This window comes from Martes martes (genome assembly GCF_963455335.1).
Source record: "Martes martes genome assembly, chromosome: 5".
Taxonomy (NCBI): Eukaryota; Metazoa; Chordata; class Mammalia; order Carnivora; family Mustelidae; genus Martes; species Martes martes.
Window position 1 is genome coordinate 120,602,753 of NC_137892.1, and position 18,293 is coordinate 120,621,045.

Sequence of the window (18,293 nt, forward strand, 5' to 3'; positions counted from 1 at the left end):
CCTAGGCTGGAACCCAGACATCTTGACTCTAATGATGGAGACGGATTTTAAAAGATGTGAACTATCACATAAATAAATAGATTTAAAAGGCATCAGCTATACTTTCTGGACCAATGTGATATCCTGTAAGAAAAGCTTTTTTAATGGGCACGTCCTTTGATACTTTTAGGACTTAGTTATAAGGAATATACATGCAAAGACATGTATATACATGCAAAGACATAGGTCACAGAATGTTTCATTAAAAATAATTCTAGTTATTATAAAAATTCCCAATAATAGGGGAATTTGTGAAGTGAATGATGATGGATCTACCAGAATTCCTACCCAATCTTAAAGAACAATCCATGTTGTAATTCAGGAGTTCCCAGCCAGGGATACATGATTGGGTTTTAGGGGACTGTGAACCTTCTAAAATTGTGGGTATGATATGGGAATATGGATTTTTCTGGGAAGTGGGTCCATAGGTTGTTTTTTCAAAGGGATCTGTGACCAAAATGGGCAAAAAACTGGTATTATGGAAAAACATTGATAAAACCTCTTATTTAAAAAGGAGATAGGAGGGACGCCTGGGTGGCTCAGTTGGTTAAGCGGCTGCCTTCGGCTCAGGTCATGATCCCAGCGTCCTGGGATCGAGTCCCACATCGGGCTCCTTGCTCGGCGGGGAGCCTGCTTCTCCCTCTGCCTCTGCCTACCACTCTGTCTGCCTGTGCTTGCTCTCTCTCTCTAACAAATAAATAAATTTAAAAAAAAAAATAAATAAAAATAAAAAGGAGATAGGAGAGTGTCAACAATTTCCAAATTATGGCCAGCCTTATTTTATTTCCACTGCCTCCCAAGTCCCCCTCCTGTATTATTCTGAAGGGAAACTCAGAGATCATTTGACTCAGAAACTGCTCAGAACGTATCTCTAAAAGGACTGTTAAAAAAAAATAATAAAAGGACTGTTTAAAAAAACAATGGGCACAATGCACTGTCACACTTAAATCTAGAGACAATTGTTTATATCATCAATTATCCAGGTAATATAAACAAGCAAATGATAATCACTGACCAGGAAATAAAAAATAAAAAGAAAATAAAACTCACAACCCATTGCTAAGAAGAGAACAGCAAAATAGGGTAGACTACGACCCCATTTTGAAAACCATTCGTATCATAATGGTGACACTCATTTGGGGGAGGTAGGGTGGTGGGTGTTTTCCTCTCTTTCCCAAGTTCTCTATTACTTTTTGAGTTAAAAAAAAATACAAAAAGAAGAATAAGAAGGTAGATTTCTTTTAAAATTCTAAATCCTCTGATTCGTTCAGCATCTCAGTTTCAAGAGTCGATCCTGTTCCCTCTTGAGATGGAGAGGACCCAGGCCCTCAGGGAAGGTCAGGGTTTCAGCCACGGTCACCAGGGCAGGGAGCTATGAAGGGAGACGGGAGGGTCTGACTGACTTTCCCAGCCTCTTGAGAGGAAATGTAGAAGCAGAGGTTCTGGAACATCTCTCAAGCTCTAGTCCCTGATGTCCTGCCACGTCCACCCTCTTACCTTCCCACCTTTATCAAGCCTCACACGTTTGGGGCACTTTGCTGCTGGAGTTGACAGACCAAACGAAACAGGGACGGGCAGCAGATAACCAGAGCCCTTTCTGGCCACACATAGGCCTGTTAGCTTGTCAGGCTTGGAAGAGAAGGCGTCTTGTTTCCCCAACACATTCCAGAGTCATGTCCCCTAGCCTGCTTGGCCTCCTGGCCAGATCCCCGTCCAGCCACTCAGGTCTTCCACGGTTGGGACAAAAAGTGAATGAAAGGCCTGACACCATGAGGGCCCCTTTATGCAAAGGCACAAGTCTCAATTTTGCTGTGTGACCTTGGGCAAGTCCCTCCCCTCTCTGGGCCCACGTTTCTGCAGCTGGACAGGAAGATAGATCATTTCTGAGACATTCACCCCCGCTCCAGCCACCTAACTCTTTTCGGCCAGAGTTCCTACATGTACCAGAAATGGGAAGTGGATCCACCACACCTCTAAATGTCAGCCTGGAATTTCATGGCCGCCTCCGACCACAACATGAAGGCTGGTTGCTAAAACTTTTTTTGGCAAAGAATTCATAAGATAGTCACCGCAGCTCAGACCCGGTGCACACGCATATCCTTGATGTAAAAGTTCCACGCAGGAACTCATACCTTTCCTTCACCAGACGCGCTCTGGTATTTTCCATTGTAGTCTGCCTTTTTTTTTTTTTTTTTTAAAGTCTCTGATTGCAATCTATTCAGGTGTTTTCCCAATCAAGGAAACAGGCATCATTTTCATGTTGAAAAACCCTGATTCAGGCAGCTATGCCCCCATTTCTGATAAGGTGGTACCAGCCCACACAAACACAAATGGGTCTTCTCTCTGTTTTGTTTGTTTGTTTGTTTTTCCAAATGGATTCTCTATTAACCAGATTTCACTGTGCCTATGAATCCCTTAACATGTTTTTTAAGAAGTAGATTCGGACTCAGTGGGTCTGAGGTGCAGCAAAGAGTCTGCATTTCTTTCTTTCTTTCTTTCTTTTCTTTTTAAGACTTTAAAAAATTTATTTATTTATTTGAGAGAGAGAGAGAGAGAGGAGAAGCAGGGTGAGTAGGGAACCTGCCACGGGACTCCATCCAGGGACTCCAGGGATTCTGGGATCATGACCTGAACCCCCAGAGCCCCCCAGGCGATTCCACGTGCGGCTAGCAGATGGGTGTCTCTTACATCGGTTCACTGGTTCTATTTCATTCTTGTCAATGGACCTTCTTTTTTTTCTCCTGGGAATAATTTTCCTTCTTCTCTCCTTCTTTCTATCCTTTCGTGAATGTGTTTGGAGAAGTCATGGGTTCAAATCACGTCTCTGCCTCTTACTAGCAGGGGAAGCGTGGACAAGTTACTTAAATTTTCTGTGCCTCAGTTTCTTTACCTGCAAAATGGGGAAAATTATTGCACTTTTCTGATGAAGCACACTGGAGATGAATGAGATAATCCATGTAACGTTCTTAATACCCTGCCCACCACATTATGAGTGCCAAATAAACGTCATGGCTGTGGTCATTATTATTTTTATTACCCAAGTTACCTTGGTACTTTGCTTATTGACTATCTCCTCTCACAGGAATTATGTTTCATGTTACATATTTAGTTTGGAGTACGAATTTTTTTATGAATTAATTTTTTAATTGTTGAATTATAATTACACAACATTACAATAAGTTTGAAAAGTAGAGGAAAGGCAAAAAATATTATCCATAATTCTAAAGTTCCATCAACCGTGACTGTTTTGGGAAATCTTCCTGCACATGCTTGTTTGATGGTCCTGGTTTCTAGCTGATGCCTAAGCGCAACTTTCTCTTTTCTAAAACCCAGTGAAATCTCTCGCTTACATCTGGATGTGGATTCATGGCATTTGTTTTGTCTTAAAAATAAAGCCTTTTTGTTTTTATTTTGAAGAGGAGGAGAAGCCCAGTACATTTAATTTTGTATCCTGCTTTTTTTTAAATTCAACATTAGATTATTTTCACTTTTTCCCTAGAAATTCATTCTAAAAGCATACATGGGAGTAGTGCCAAGTCTGACAAGTCTGACTTCTAGAATCAAATCATCCCAACAAACTTGGTGGAGTTTTGACTCCAGGGCAGGCTCTGGTGGTGGATACATAACTTAGGACCTTACAGACACACAGGCCTTTGGGACTTCATGGACCCCAGGGAGGATCTGGGGCCTGGGGTCACAAAATGAGGGGGCACAGAGCTGAGATCAGAAAGCATGGCCTTCCTGATGAACGGTAGTAAGGGACTTAATTATGGTGCAGAATCTATTTTACTTCCATTTTACTAATTTAAGTAAGACTTTATTTTAAAAATTCCCTATGTCAGCTCTCTTCCTAAAGGATGATTCCTTCAACCAGTCTTCTTAAGTGTCCACTGAGTGATGAGCTGTAGTAAATGATTAATTTCTAGATGATCATAGTGCCAGAGGCATTTCCTTAGCATTGTCTATATTAAGCAAGTTACCATTCATTCGGTGAACAATATTTAGTTAGTGATTTCTATGTCTAGGTGCTAAGTGCTGGGGATGCCTCGGTGAATACAACAGATCCGACTCCTCTCTTCATGGGTTTATAACCTTATTATCATGAGCAGCACATGTCCCTATGAAAACTGATGAAGATGAACTCTGTATCAGGAAAGATTCTTAGTATATGGTATTTGGGGGTGAGGGAGTGAAACAGCTTAGATCAGGTGGCAATTCATATTCTCTAATGAGAATATGTTGTTAAAACATTGTTGGAGAAATAAAAATATTTTCAGGATATGAACAATCCTTTTTCCACCCCCAACATACACATCATTACGTGGTTAAAAGCAAGGACTTTGGCGTCCATGGAGACATGGACTTGAATCCTGCTTCTCCAAAGTCCTAGCTGAGCGACCTTGGGCATATCTCCATATCTATAGAATGGCATTCTCGGCCTTGCTGCAAGGATTAAATGAGGGATGTGTGTAAAGCACGTGACCTACAGTAAGGGCTTCGTGCAGCTAGCCATGTTGGTTGGATGTGACAGAAGGGGAGGGGTCTGCCTCATGCTCTCAGGAAAGAACTGCACATTTGTGAACGGCAAACAGCCCACTATCCTGTTTCTTGGGCTGTCTGTGCAATTCTGCTGGAGTCTTCAAAAAGCTACTCTGATCTTTCTGTTTGGTACAAGGTGGGGACCGCCCAGCTCCCTTGCAATCCACAGCAGTAGCTGGGTTGCCTCAGGCGGGGACAGCCCTAAACTAATATCTGACAGAGCAAGCAGAAAGCTGTCAGATCAAGTGACAAGACACGGAGGAAAAGCATATACATGTTTAGATGTCAAGAGTCCCCGTGACAAATATATCTGAGTTTATGCAATTACATTTTCCCCCTAGAGCAGAAAATGAAAAATAAAATGTTAGGGTTGGAAGTGACTTTAGAGACCCTTTCAGCCACAGCTTCATTTAACCAATTATTTCTTTCAGGGGATATTTCTTTGGAGGTCACATGTGTGCTGGGTGCCGAGGGTAGGGCAGGTGAAGACAAGAGCCTTGTCTCTTTTTGGAGTCTGTAGGATTCAGCAGAGAAAGCCACAGCCCAGAGAATTGAAATCGCTTGTTAGGATCAAGGAATTTTCATTTCTTCCCGTATATTTTTCTATTTTCTAAATTTCCACAATAGACCTGTGTCACCTTTAATTGTGCATATATACTGGCTTTGCTAGAGTCACACAGCTAACAGGAAAATATATTTGTTGGAAATAGGTTACTCTGGAGCCCCTGCCAGCTTCACACAGGTTGTATTCTCAGAGCACGTTTCCTGCATCAGGATGAGCTTTACTGGAAATGGACATCCCACACCCGCCCCAATCCTACAAGGTTCCCTGCCTTGGAAACATGTTCAACAAGGGGATTGTGATACCCAGTCAACTTGGAGAACCAATGCCAATGGAAACCAATCACAGGGTGATCCCCAGGGAGCAAAGAAAGCAGCAATCATTTTTTTAAAATTGGTCCCAGAAATTTAAATTAATGAACGAAATTCATGAAAACAAACCCATTTATCCTTTCGTGGAATAAAGTTAACTCCCTTTTTTTCCACAGTGCCACAACTAATTGCATCCATTATGTGTTTTTAACAGGTGCTATAAATCAGTGTGCCCCTGAGAGGGGGACACGGGGCAGTGGGGGGGGAGCGAAAAGGAGGGGGCAGCCTCCATCTGACAACAGGGAACACTAAACAAGTGGCATGGGAGGGCCTTAGAGTGAGCAGCCCAAGCTCTCATTGCTGAGGGCTTCCCTTCTGTATTCCCTCCTGTACCCGAACCCTGCTAGCCTCCGGTTGCATTACAGCTTTTTCCGGGCCCTACAAATCACAGTGCTGTCCCGGTTCTCGGGAAGGCGCCCTTTACACTGCCCAGCCCCACAGCCCTCGGCATTTGTAACCTCTCTCTTTTCCAGGTTATCATCATCTGTCAGATCTGAAGTTAAACAACAAGAAACATGTCAGGTGAGTGGCTGGGAGAGACACTTGGCTGTTTATGAGAAATATTCCATTACAATCTGACGCAAAATGTTAGGATGCTTCTGCCAGCCAGGCACCCAGGGTGGGAGAGTTCCCTTTCTCTGCAAGCAAGCTGATGAGTGTGGGCTTCCAACCCATGTTTATGCTCCCCAGCTCTGTGGCAAAGGCCCTTGGAAAAACCTGGCTCGGTTGACTCCTGGTTGCCTGGTACAGTCAGATTATTCAATTAGGATAGCCAGTTCGAGACGTAATGGGTTTTGGCGAGCTTGATAGACTGATTGGTTTTTATACACATGCACAGAAAGATTTGATTTCCTCTGTGGAATTTATGGCAGGGGAGAGGAGGTAATTAAATTAATTTCTCCTCTGGTTTCAAGGCCTTCCTTTCTGTTCTCTCTTCTCTTGCCACTTTTGTTGTTCTTTTCAGACTTTCTGAGGGCCTTGCTCGCATGGGCGAAAATGAATATAGTAACTACCAGCAGTGGGTTTGAGTTTGGGGGTGGGTTCCTCTGTGACTTCCTGTGTTTGCTCCATGCTCTAAGTGGTGTTGGGAAGATAACGGGGACCATCGTGTGCCCGGTGGTGTGTGCAGCTAAGGTGATGGGGTGTTCCTGTGGCTAAGGAGTGATGTTCACACCAGGAAGAGGGCTTTCTGGAAGGGAGCCAGCTTTCAGGCTTCACAGTGAGAACCCGAAGTGTGCTCCCCCTTCCTCCAGTCACCAGGTATGACTTTCAGATTTCTGCTGTTCCCACCATCAACTTGTCTTCTCAGCTACCATCTCGGAGCCCCATTCTGCTGCAGCAAGCAGAGCTGTGGGGCAGAAAGACCAGACTCGGGGAGAGGGGCTCCGCAGGCAGAGCCAGCTCGCAGAGTTCCCGCCCCACCCTAGCTCCCTCCCGAAGCAAGCCCTTTTATCCACCCTGGACTTTTTAAGTAAGGACTTCTCTGGTTAAACCAAAGAGACAAAGAAGACCCCTGAGAGATTTAAAAATTCAATGGAAAAAGCAAAAAAACACGAAGCACTTAACTTCTCTCCCAAAGGACAGGAGAGCCTGCCAATTCCCCAGCAATGCCAGAGCTAAGCATTTTCCCAGTGTCAACATTAAATCCCTTTTTTGTGTTTCTCTCTTAAAGTGTGTTTACAATTGACCATTATGTGAAAGATGACGGATGTAGCCTGGCCCCGTTTAAAATAATAAGACTAATAAGGATGCAGTTTCTTGCCGGCAGACTCAGTTTCCGAATGCCTCTCCGGAGAATGAAAGAGTTGAGGAGGCTAGAATAATCACCAGTAAGTGTAGCCGGCCACGGATCCGTCCCCCCAACCCAGTTACAGATGTTTGGGCTCCTATGGACTTCCTCAGACAAACACAGAGTTCTCAAGATTAATACCTCGGCATCCAAGCGATTTTAAGTCCGTCTCTTACTCCAGTCCTATCGGCAGCTGGAGAAAGTGTGGGTCCCCGTGGCCAATTCCATTTTAGATTGGGAGAACTGAGACCCGAGGAAGGAGGAGCCAGCCCTCTACTACTCCCGGCCCCAAGTTTTAAGGCTGGATAATAGAAGAGCACCCCACTGCTGCCTTGAGGCTCCCGACCCATTCTACCTACCACCAGTTCTTGATCTTCTAGAACGGATAGGTTTGAACCAACTGGGTTTTCTCCACTGCAGTTTATTGCATTTCTTTGAACCAAACGCCACTGTGTATGGATCACTCCTGCCAGGTTGTGGCTGAGGGCTCAGGCTTGCGGTGGAACCCATAGGTCGGGCTGAGTTACCAATCAACCTGAGATTCCTGCACTACCTTGCCACCATTCTTGAGCAGAGCTGCGTTGCTCCAGTGCGCACAGTTTGGAGTAAATCCCCCAACCCTCTCTCTGACATAGCTGTGCTTAGGCGAATAAGCCTAGAGCTGAGAGCTTGCCCCCCACACCGGCCCATGTGGGGATGCTGCGGGGCCCAGATGGAGAAATGTGTGACCCTAGTAAAAAAGACAGAGAGATAAGGCTCAGCCTTGCATTTTTGGTGAAAAAAGCAGACTCCATGATTGCTCACGAAGGCCCTGTGCTTCCAGTTCTGTTTGGACTACAGGACTCCCCAGCCTATGGGGCTGGTGGCATCTGTCCTTGGGGACGTGGTCCCAGCTCTAGCCTTTTCCTTCTGCCAGGGTAGGCTCGCTACAGGATCCAAAAGGTAGGTGGAGTGGATTGATTCCATCCTCCCAGGGCATTCACATTGGATCGATAAAGGAAAAAATTTCTCTGACCTGGGAAGCAGGTCAGGTGGTGAAACTGACCTTGAGGACACTGACCAGAGACAAACCTCTGGGCATAAAAGAGCTTGGCACCCAAAGGATCCGTTGTTTGCGGGGCAGCAACAAGCAACCTGCAACCTAGCAATATGAAACTAACCAGCGTGCACTTAAGGAAAAACCCGGTGTGTCTAAAACAGAGGGTGTACAACAGAGCCTGGTTAGCTGACCACCTGAAACTGATCGCTGTGAGGCTCAACGAAATGAAATCGCCCTGAAAGCAACCGGACTGGATGGAAAGGAACCAGAATGAAATCCACCTGCCTGCTAAGTCGCAACTGACCTCGCAGGGGACTGGAGCAAGGAGGGGCGCAGAGGGCCAGAGAGTGGAACTGGTGGGGGGGGGGGGTCCCTGCCAGCGGACTAGAGCAGCTGCCAGAGAGGAGGCAGGGGGAGGAAGGGGGTGTCGGTTCTTTTAAATTTACAACCGCCGCGCCCCAAACGATCCCATAAATTTGGGGGCCGTTTTCACCAAAACTGTGAGTTACGATTTTTCAAATAAATACATTTTCCAATCAGACGGGGTTCTGTTTAGGTTGAACGCGTCCCGAAGCAGACATCTCTCTGCGCGGAAAATACACAGGAGGAAACGGAGCCGGGACGAAGCTCAGACGACATAAAAACTTGTGTAAACACGTTGTCATTTACGGACTCGGAAGGGAAAGGGAATGGGGGAGGAAGATGTTTAGTTCTCTCCGACTGCTCAGGTCCCAGCCCTGAGGGAAGACACGGAAAATTTAATATTCTTTTTCCATAAGCTTGATTTATGTTACTCATTAGACAATGGCCACATCAGGTTTACCTTAAATAGATTTTGTATTTTTAAGGCTGTTATAAACGTAAGAATAGACAGGGTTGCCTCCCGCTACCCCCCACCCCCAACATACGCTCTTTCTCTTTCTCTCCTAGTTTTCCTTTAGGAAAGAACGTTGGGGAGATAAACGGAAATGGATTAGCGGAGGATCTTCTATTTCTAGCAGTGCGCCCCATTCTCTGGGCCTGTGTTTTGCCACCTGTGAAATAGACCACACTAGAAAGCGGAGTCCCCGTTGCACACAAGAACATTCACACATAACACTGTGCACAGTTGCAGGAAGCCCAAGGATCCCTGAAGCTAAAAGGCAGAGAATGGAATGTCAGCTTGTGGCTTGGACCCTCTCTGGCCGGACCACTCCTCATCTCAGGAAAGGGGGGAATAAGGGAAGAAAGAGGCTGCCATCCATCCCCCCTCCCCTAGAAGTCTGGCCTCTAGCTGCGTCTCTCCCACTCACTGGCTGTTTGCCCTTAGGTAAGCCGCTTCCCCTCTCTGGGCCGGCTTCCCCGTGTGTCCTAACGCGATCAGGTCTCTGGGCAGACTTGCTACTTTCCCGTACCCGCGTAGTCCGAGGAGGCTTCTCACGCTACGAACTTCAGGAGAAATCGACCCGCTTTCTCTCTCTCTCTCTCTCCCCTGCCCTGACTGTTCCCGGGCCCCGAGGAGCGGGTGGGGCCAGATTGGAAAGTCCTAGGCACTCTTTAGATGCCGCAGAGAAATGTTTAAGGGATTTGCGCGCTCAAGCTGCGGGGTAAATGGCCCGCGGGCTGATTTATGGCGCGTTACCGCGCGACGCGATTCCCCAAGACAGCGAGAATATTTTACACCGCGCTAATATAAACAGGCGGCCGGCCGGGTCCTTTTTATGGAGTTCCTGTAATTACCCGGGCCCTGACAGGTCCTTGATTTACGGCCCTATTTAGATAAGGGGTTCGGTGCGGGGATTGCCGGTGGCGTCAAGGTCACGGGACGCGGCGGGAGAAGGTTTTGCGGTAGGCGCCGCGGCGCGGGTTCTCAGGCCTTCCAGTCCCGGGGTGTGGGGTCCGGGTGGGAGTGAGGGGAGGAGTGGGGCAATGGCAGGAGAAGGACCCCAAGGCCCAGGCGGAAGTCACTCCAGGGCGTCTGAGTACAGCCAGTCAGTCCACTGCACAGATCGGGGAACTGAGTCTTGGAGGGGCCGGAACTATCCCAGATCAGATCAGCCAATGAAATGCGGGTGGGTGGGATAGGTGAGGAAGTCAGGTCTCCGGCAACACGACCCCCACACCTGGAAGTGCTCGGTCTCTCTCACCTCCAGCCTTAAGGCAGTGGGGTTCCGTAGGGGAGGTAGTTGGGGAAAGAGGAAAATTCCAGTGGAGTCAGAAACAGGCTAGGTCAGATCCAGACGCAGCACTTCAAGCAGAGACGAGTGGCCTGGACCCCCTGCCTATTCAGGGCTATGCAGTCCTGTGGACCCCGAAACTCCATTTCTTTCCCTGACAAATTAATCCCCAAGCCAGAGCCACCGTTTATCCAGCTTTACCGTTATTTTGCTAAGAGTTTCACCTGTATGATTTCAATTAATCTTAAACTAGCACTCTGGGCGGGTGGTACTAGGCCCCAGTTTACAGAGGAGGAAACTGAGGATCCTAAGGTTTACAAAAGGAGGGGTGACAGGGCCGGATTTCAACCCAGGTGCACCAGCCTCTCTTAAACACTCCTGCACTACACTTTTTAAACCTCTCTGTGCTTAAGCTCTCAACCCTGTAAGATGGGAGAAAAGTTCTTGCCCGACCTCACTAGCACAATCGGAGGAAAAGGCGCGCCATTTGAAAACGCAGCGAGCGAGCGTCAGACCCTCAGCAGGCGCTGTCTGGGTGAGCACTGCGGGGTACCGGAAGGCAGGCGGGGCCGGGGGAGTGTGGACTGGCGCGTCGGCCCCTCGGAGTCCCCGGCTTCTGACTCTTGGTCTGTAAACGGTCCCACGGTCCCAGAGCGGAGCGCTAGTTCCCCGGAAAGAGCAACCAGAGTGGGGTCCCTGCCAGAACCCAGGGCTGGGAATTAAAACTCCAGACGATCAGTCCTGTCCCTTTCTTCTGAAATTGGAGGAACTGAGGCTCAGACAGGGAAAGGAACCCACCTCTTATAGCTCACCCGACAGCAGTTTTGGCCAAACTGAGGGGTTGGACACCAGACAGCCTGGGGTGGAGAGACCGTCTGTCCTCACAGCATCCCCAAGGTTGAGTTTCCCCGCACTCCCAACGCACCTGAGCCAGGCTGGAGTTAAAAGCACTTTGGGGTCTCCCAGAAGGCCTTAGTTGGAGCGTAGGCGCCTTGCGGTCTACACAGGAGATCTCGGTGGCGTCCATCCCGCCGGAGGCCGCCAAACCCGAAGCTCCAGCTGGTCCCCTAGGGCTGCGTTCCCCCTCCGGGCGCCGCTGGGCTGACAACTGGACTCCTTCACCGGCAGGGGGTGGGGGTGGGGGTTGCGGGGAGGAGAGCAGTCTTTTCACCAGCCCAGATGACTAGGGGGACCCTGCTCTTTACCCAAGAGAGGCTGCCGGGCATTCTCAGGGCCCTCGAGGGGCTCAAAACCCAGTACCGACAATGCATTTCCTACCACACTAAGCAAGCCAGATATTTGGGGGTTGGGGGTGTGTGGCTCTGAGGGATCTCAGAGGTGGAGAGGTGGAGGAAATGATTTGGATGTGTGTGGATGGGTGCTGGAACTATGCATTTGTACGGGTAATTGCCAGGATCCCTAAGAGTGCTCACGCTTCTGCGGGTGCTGTGATAGCGGGCGTCCCTCGCTCAGCTTCATTGTCAGGGCTTCTGAATGCGGCTGCACAGGCAAGGCAGAATATATGTCGGAGTGTCTAAGGGTTTGCCGTTTGTGTGACTGCGTGTAGGGTGCAGACGTGCGAAAATGTCTATGTCTGAGCACCCGTGTGTACACAGTCGTAGCTACGGCTGTGTGCCTGGGTGTGTTTGTGGGACTGAAGACTTATGTTTCCACACTGAGAATACATGAAAAGTATGACGGGGTTTCCCGCAGTTTGTGCCGCGGAGATGACTGTGGGGAATTTTAAGAAAATACAAATGGGTGTACCTGTGTGCAGCTGTGGGCAGAAGACCATGTATAAAAGACCACAGCTGTGGGATACTTTTGTAGAATTCGCGTGCCTCTGCTGCACGATGGTATCTCTGTGCATGCCTGCTCAGAGGGCGGGGAGTGGCTCATAGCTGTAACACATCTGAGTCGGGATGTGTGCCCTGTGGGCGACAGAGAGACAATGTATACAATTCTCGGAATGCATGAATACCAAAATGCTGTGTGTCTCGTGGATGTACATGTGTTGCTATGAGAACACACATGCTTTGGGGCATCTGTATGAGTAGATAGACTTTTGGGTACGCCAGGGGTTTTGGGGAGCCCTTGTGCATCTATATGTGCACGTGTCGTGGCGAGCCCCCGAGAGCCGGCTGGGAGATGCTGCGGGTGGAGATAGCCTGGATTAGGGCAAACGCTGGGTGTGTGTTGAGGACTGAGGTCCCTCTCCACAGGGTAATTACAGCTTTCTACCCGCACACCCTCACTCGAGAGCGCCTCCAGGCCAGGGAGGCTCAGGACCCCGTGGAGCCAGTGTGGAGCTGGGCGCCGGGAGCTCCCTCCCGGCGAGCCTCCGGCTCCACGTTCTGCCCAGCCCCAGCGCTGCTGGCGCCAGGTGCGGGGGGAGAGCGGCGGGTTTCCAGCCCGCCTCAGGCACCTCCCTTCCCCCCACCCGCACGCACCTCTAGGGCCCACAGCCCAGCCGAGCTCCCACAAGTGGAACCTGCTCAGGACTGTTTGTCTGCCTCTGTCCCATAGCGTCCCCTCCCCTATCCATTGATTCCCTGGTACAGGAGAGGAAGACCACATCTCCACTTGCTACCAACCCCAGGGAACATGGCTCCTCTTCCGGGGCCTCAACTTCCCTATCCCTACGGGGAGAACGTTAACCTTTCTCCCTCTGCCTCTGTACTCCTAACTGTGCCTGGCACATTGTGGGCAGTCAGTAAACAATGTTGAATGATTGCTTAAAGGGATGGATTTGCCCTCTAAAAAGAGCAATCACATATTTATTTTTTCCTCCGCCCCCCCCCCCCGCTGGGCATCACTTTGGAGAGAAGGGTACACTCCACCTGCCCCACCTAGGGAAGGGAGGTGACTCGGAGGGGTTGGTGACAGGGTTGGTGACGATGGAGGGACTCAGGTCTGAGGGCGTCAGCTGCGAAGCTACCTCACTGGGAGAAGCAGCAGCAGCCCGGGTTTCCAGGTCCCAGTGAGAGCCTTGGGAAAGGGACCTGAGGAGAGAAGCCCTAGCTGAGCAGGGGAAGAGCGGAGGTCAGCCCAGCCAGGACTTCCCTCCGCTGCACTGGGTGGGAGACGCCAGCATGGCAGTTCTCCGGCTGTGCCAGACTTAGGAATACTGTGGAGTTTCTCGTCCCTTCTGTATGTGTTTACTGCCAAACGCCGATTTCTCTTGCTGTGAGCCTTGGCGCTAGTGTCCTTAGACAAGTGAACATTCTCGAGCTGGGATGACCTGGGTGCAGTGGCCCGATGTAGCCCTGCTTTGGGCCCTCCATCTGGCCTTCGGGCTGGATCAGGCGCCCGGGAGGCGAGAAGACGGACTCCGGAGCCCTGGAGCCCGGAACAAATCAGTAAATGCCTGTGGGCTTAGAGCTTGAGTTCCTCCCCTCACCTCCCCGCCCAGTCTCCTTCCCCAGCGGGCGGCAGGCTGTGGGACCGTGTGGATGTCTTGGGCAGAGCTGGCCGGTGCACTGCTGGGTTGCACAGTACCATTCACAGGCCCTGCTGGATGGGCTTGATGACTAGGGGCTGGGGGGCGGGTGCTTAAGGGAGACCTTAGGAGTCTGTGCTGCCTCTGGCAGGACCCTCTCCTCTTCTGGCTCTGAGACTGAAGGGTGTAGATGGAACTCAGGACTGAGAAGGGCTAGAATTCCTACTCCGAATTCTGTAGAGTCTAGGAACAAGAAACTTTCTCCGGGTCTCAGTTTCCCTATCTGGAAAATCAAGGGGTGGGCTCTAGGTGAGGGCCTTCTGTTCACTGGATGATTCTGGATTCCTTTCCTTGGGTCCACAAGGAGGAGGTGGCAGCCACCGTCTAGGGTGTTGACAGGCCTGTGCCTCAAGTATGGAGCCCCCGCCTCCCCCCAACCGGGAACTGGGGGTGGGGAAGTAGAGGTGGATCCGCCTCCTTGTCCCCGCAGGCGGCCTGGAGTCGAGTGGTGCTGGCTAGCTGAGCTTAAAACCAGGGACAGCCACCCCCTTCCTCCTCCCCGCCCCCCTGCCATTGGCTCCAGGGAGAGGTTGACATCAAAGCCGAGGCCTTATATAAGCCAGACCCTGAAGGGGAGGCCGCAGAAGGGTTAAATAGGTCTCCCGGCGTCGCCGTCCTAGCCCGCGGGAGGCCAGCGGGCTGCGTGCCTCTCTCTCTCATCAGCTTTGCCCCAGACTCTCCCAAAGCCGGCGTCCAGCAGAGCGCCGCCCCAGAGCCCACGGGTGGCCCCGGCAGTCTCTGGGGCGCATGGGGCGGCGCTAATCGGGCTGGCGGCGCAGGCCAGAGGCCGCTCCAACATGAACCTCGTGGGCAGCTACGCACACCATCACCACCATCACCACCCACACCCAACGCACCCCATGCTCCACGAACCCTTTCTCTTCGGCCCGGCCTCGCGCTGTCACCAGGAGCGGCCCTACTTCCAAAGCTGGCTGCTGAGCCCCGCTGACGCTGCCCCAGACTTCCCCGCCGGCGGGCCACCGCCCACAGCCGCGGCGGCCCCCGCAGCCTACGGTCCCGACGCCAGGCCGGGCCAGAGTCCCGGGCGGCTGGAGGCGCTCGGAGGCCGCCTGGGCCGGCGGAAAGGCTCAGGACCCAAGAAGGAGCGGAGGCGCACGGAGAGCATTAACAGCGCGTTCGCAGAGCTGCGCGAGTGCATCCCCAACGTGCCTGCGGACACCAAGCTCTCCAAGATCAAGACTCTGCGCCTGGCCACCAGCTACATCGCCTATCTGATGGACGTGCTGGCCAAGGACGCACAGGCCGGTGACCCCGAAGCCTTCAAGGCCGAACTCAAGAAGGCGGATGGCGGCCGAGAGAGCAAGCGGAAAAGGGAGCTGGTAAGTCGGGAGCCTGCGGGCTCCAGCCAAGGGTGCGGGCTTGGTGAGCACCCGCTGGTCCCGTACACAGTGCACGGAGTCCGCGTTGCTGTGTGTGCGATTTTGAGAGGCTGCGGGGAATTCTGAGGCCACAGTGTGGGATCGTGTGGGTGGTGGGAGGCGGATTCATATTCGAGTTCATTTGTAATGTGGGACAGTTTTTGTAAGGCTGTGAATGAAGACCATCCTAAAAGGATCCCCTTTAAGGATCCTTTGGAAGATTCAGACCCGGGATAATGCACACATCTTACATTTTGGTTCAGATTTCAAGGGGGGTTCTGATCCATTCCTGGACTTTCCTGGAATCTACATTAAGAATGCTGTACAAGTGTGTTACTTTAATTTGCTTTAGTGCATAAACCTGTGCATGTGGATTCACTTACTGTCTCCAAAGGGTTTTTGCTAAAGAGGTTAGGCTACTTCCATTGTTGTACGGATAGGGAAACTGAGGCTCAGAGTGGGACCGGGAGGTAAAGGTCACCTACCAGAGGAGTCAGAGGTGGAACTGGGGTCACACAAGTCAGGTCTTCTACTCCCAGTCCAGAGCGGGTCCCACTGCTCTACTGCCCACGAGCTAGTTCTGAGGATGACCTTGATCATTTTGTGTGTAAACTCTGACAAGTAAGAGGCACGGGTCTCACCCACTGCTTTTGGCTTTGGAGATCACAATCCCTACTCCGACCTTTCTCGATTCTCTCCAGGGGGAGTCATGCTTCCTGGAGGGCGGTGCTGCTAGCCCAGGGCTCTGGGACCTCTGAGGGCAGTAATTTCCAGGCTAGCAAACTCGTTTCTCTAAATTGGTGCGTTAAGGCCCCCGGCAGCAAGTTTGGAGGTTTACTTTACTTACCAGGTTTACTTTGACCCGCAGGGGCTGTGGTAAACTAGTGAAAGCTCGTCTGGGGAGACTGGGAGAGATCGATAGGCATTGGGTCTGTAAACTGCCACCGGGGCGGAGGAGAGGCAGGCCGGGGCGACGCCTGGTTGCAAGGAGTTTGGGGGCATATCACCACCGACTGTTCATCGCGGCCTCTTTCAAATAGCACCGCTTGGTTCTTGCTAATAGCCGGGAAGGAGGATAGTGGGCCCGACCAATTCCTCCTTCGCTTAGCTGTCTGAGGCTCCCAGAGCACTAGCGGGGACCCAACCCCCGCAACCAAGCCTGGATGCTAAACCAGCTTGGAAAGCTGGTGGGACTTGTGGGGGGAGCAGGTTCGTGAGCTGGGAAACTGTCGGTTCCCACCCTTCCCATTCCAACCCCAGCGGTCATCCTTTGGCACCATAAAGCCCAAACTACTGGCACTAATTTCGCCAGGCACAGAAAATTCTCATTACCAAACTTCCAGAAGCTGCCCAGCCCATCCTGGCCCCCAGAAACTCTGGCGCATGAAGGCAAATTTATAAGCCTGTTGGCCTATTTTGCAAACAGAAATCTATTACTTATTTAAAAGCGCCTGATTACTGCTCCCAAAACCTTTTCCCCATCCCAGCTCTATACCTGGGCGATAGGAGCAGAACAATTTAAACCTGTCTCTCGCCTCTTTTCTTGTGTGTGTCCCCTGGCAGCAGCAACACGAAGGCTTTCCTCCTGCCCTGGGCCCAGGCGAGAAGAGGATTAAAGGGCGCACAGGCTGGCCGCAGCAAGTCTGGGCGCTGGAGTTAAACCAGTGAGCTGAGGCCTCGCTGAGGACCCTGCCACGGCTGCCCGACCCCGGAGCCCCGGGAGGAGAGGAAGGCGGCGGCGGCGGCGGCGGCGAGGGCCAGGCTCTGAGTCCGGGGGCTTCTAGGGGCGCATCCCAAGGAGGCTCTGCTGCGTGCTGGCAGGTCGCCGGCTGCAACAACACTCTTGGATCGCACGTGCAATGTCATTTGAAATTGTTTTTAATACATTGAGAGAAAGAGAAATATATATATATATCCACCCCCCCCCCCAAGCCAGAGGGCGGCTCTTGGCTGCACAATGTGGGAGAGAGGGACTGCGGGACTCAAGCGCGCTAAAACGCACCCTTCCAACCCTTCTGGGGCGAATTTAGAACCCCGATGCTTTTTCCACTTGGCCTACTGGCTCTTTTTCTCATCCTCCTGTCTGCTTTGCGGCAAATCCCCCAGGCGCTCTCTTCTCAAATTAAAATGCAATAAGAGGAATCAATAGTTTTCTGCCAGGGAAAGAACCAAACCAGGAAGATGAAGGGCTGCCTTTTGTCATTCTCCCTCAAACAGTGGTGTTTTACTTTACTTTATTGTTGCTGTACTTCCTATTTAGTTCCAAGGGAAACACTTTCTCTCCTTCCCTCCTCCTTTCCTTCCTTCCTTCCTCTCTCTCTCCTTCCTTCCCTCCCCCCTTCCTTCCTCCTTCCCTCTTTCCTTCCTCATTCCTTCCTTTGTAAATAAAAAATTTTCTCTATGTTGAGAAGTTTTTATGTATTTAAACTACCTACCGTGCCTGTAGTGCTCAGGTGTTTGTTTATCTACCCCCCCCGCCCTTTTTCTACCTCAAATCTGTAAGACCACTCACTGTCCCCTCCCTCTGCCAAAGCAGTATCTATGCTCTTGACTAATAAAAGATTTTCTGAAATCAGAGGCAGCCTGTGTGATGTCTTGGTGGGTATATCCACTGGCCCCATCATGTCTGCTAGGTGGAGAACCCTCAGTTTTGACTTCTTTTTGATGAATGTTCACAGCAAACGGCAAATCACGTCGGGAAAAGGGGTAGATAAAGGATTTATTTGTGGGACAAAGAACAAAGTTCTTTGAATATAATGCCTGGACAGGATAACTTTAGTGAACCCACAGACAGGAAAGCTGGAAAGGAATTAGACCCAGTGAGGACAGGCTAGGATTTATGCAGGTCTGCTTTTGAGTTTGTGTGGGTTGGCATACCCCCTTTCCCCAGTCTGCAGGCGGTGTTTTGGGGTTATTGGGA

The 18,293-nt window shown here is 50.8% G+C and overlaps 1 protein-coding gene across 1 annotated transcript; it reads left to right on the forward strand.

Annotated features, from left to right (window-relative positions):
* Positions 1–14,777: 14,777 nt before the first annotated feature.
* HAND1 (heart and neural crest derivatives expressed 1) lies at positions 14,778–17,943 on the forward strand. The gene is made up of 2 exons (XM_080804302.1): positions 14,778–15,334; positions 16,937–17,943. The coding sequence occupies exons 1-2, from the start codon at positions 14,792–14,794 to the stop codon at positions 17,039–17,041; spliced, it is 648 nt and encodes a 215-aa protein (XP_080660428.1). The 5' UTR covers positions 14,778–14,791; the 3' UTR covers positions 17,042–17,943.
* Positions 17,944–18,293: the final 350 nt, after the last annotated feature.

Coding starts and splice junctions, on each gene's coding strand:
- HAND1 (XM_080804302.1), top strand. CDS start 14,792: ATGAACCTCGTGGGCAGCTACGCACACCATCACCACCATCACCACCCA. Junction 15,335..16,936: donor GCAAGCGGAAAAGGGAGCTG/GTAAGTCGGGAG, acceptor GTCCCCTGGCAG/CAGCAACACGAAGGCTTTCC.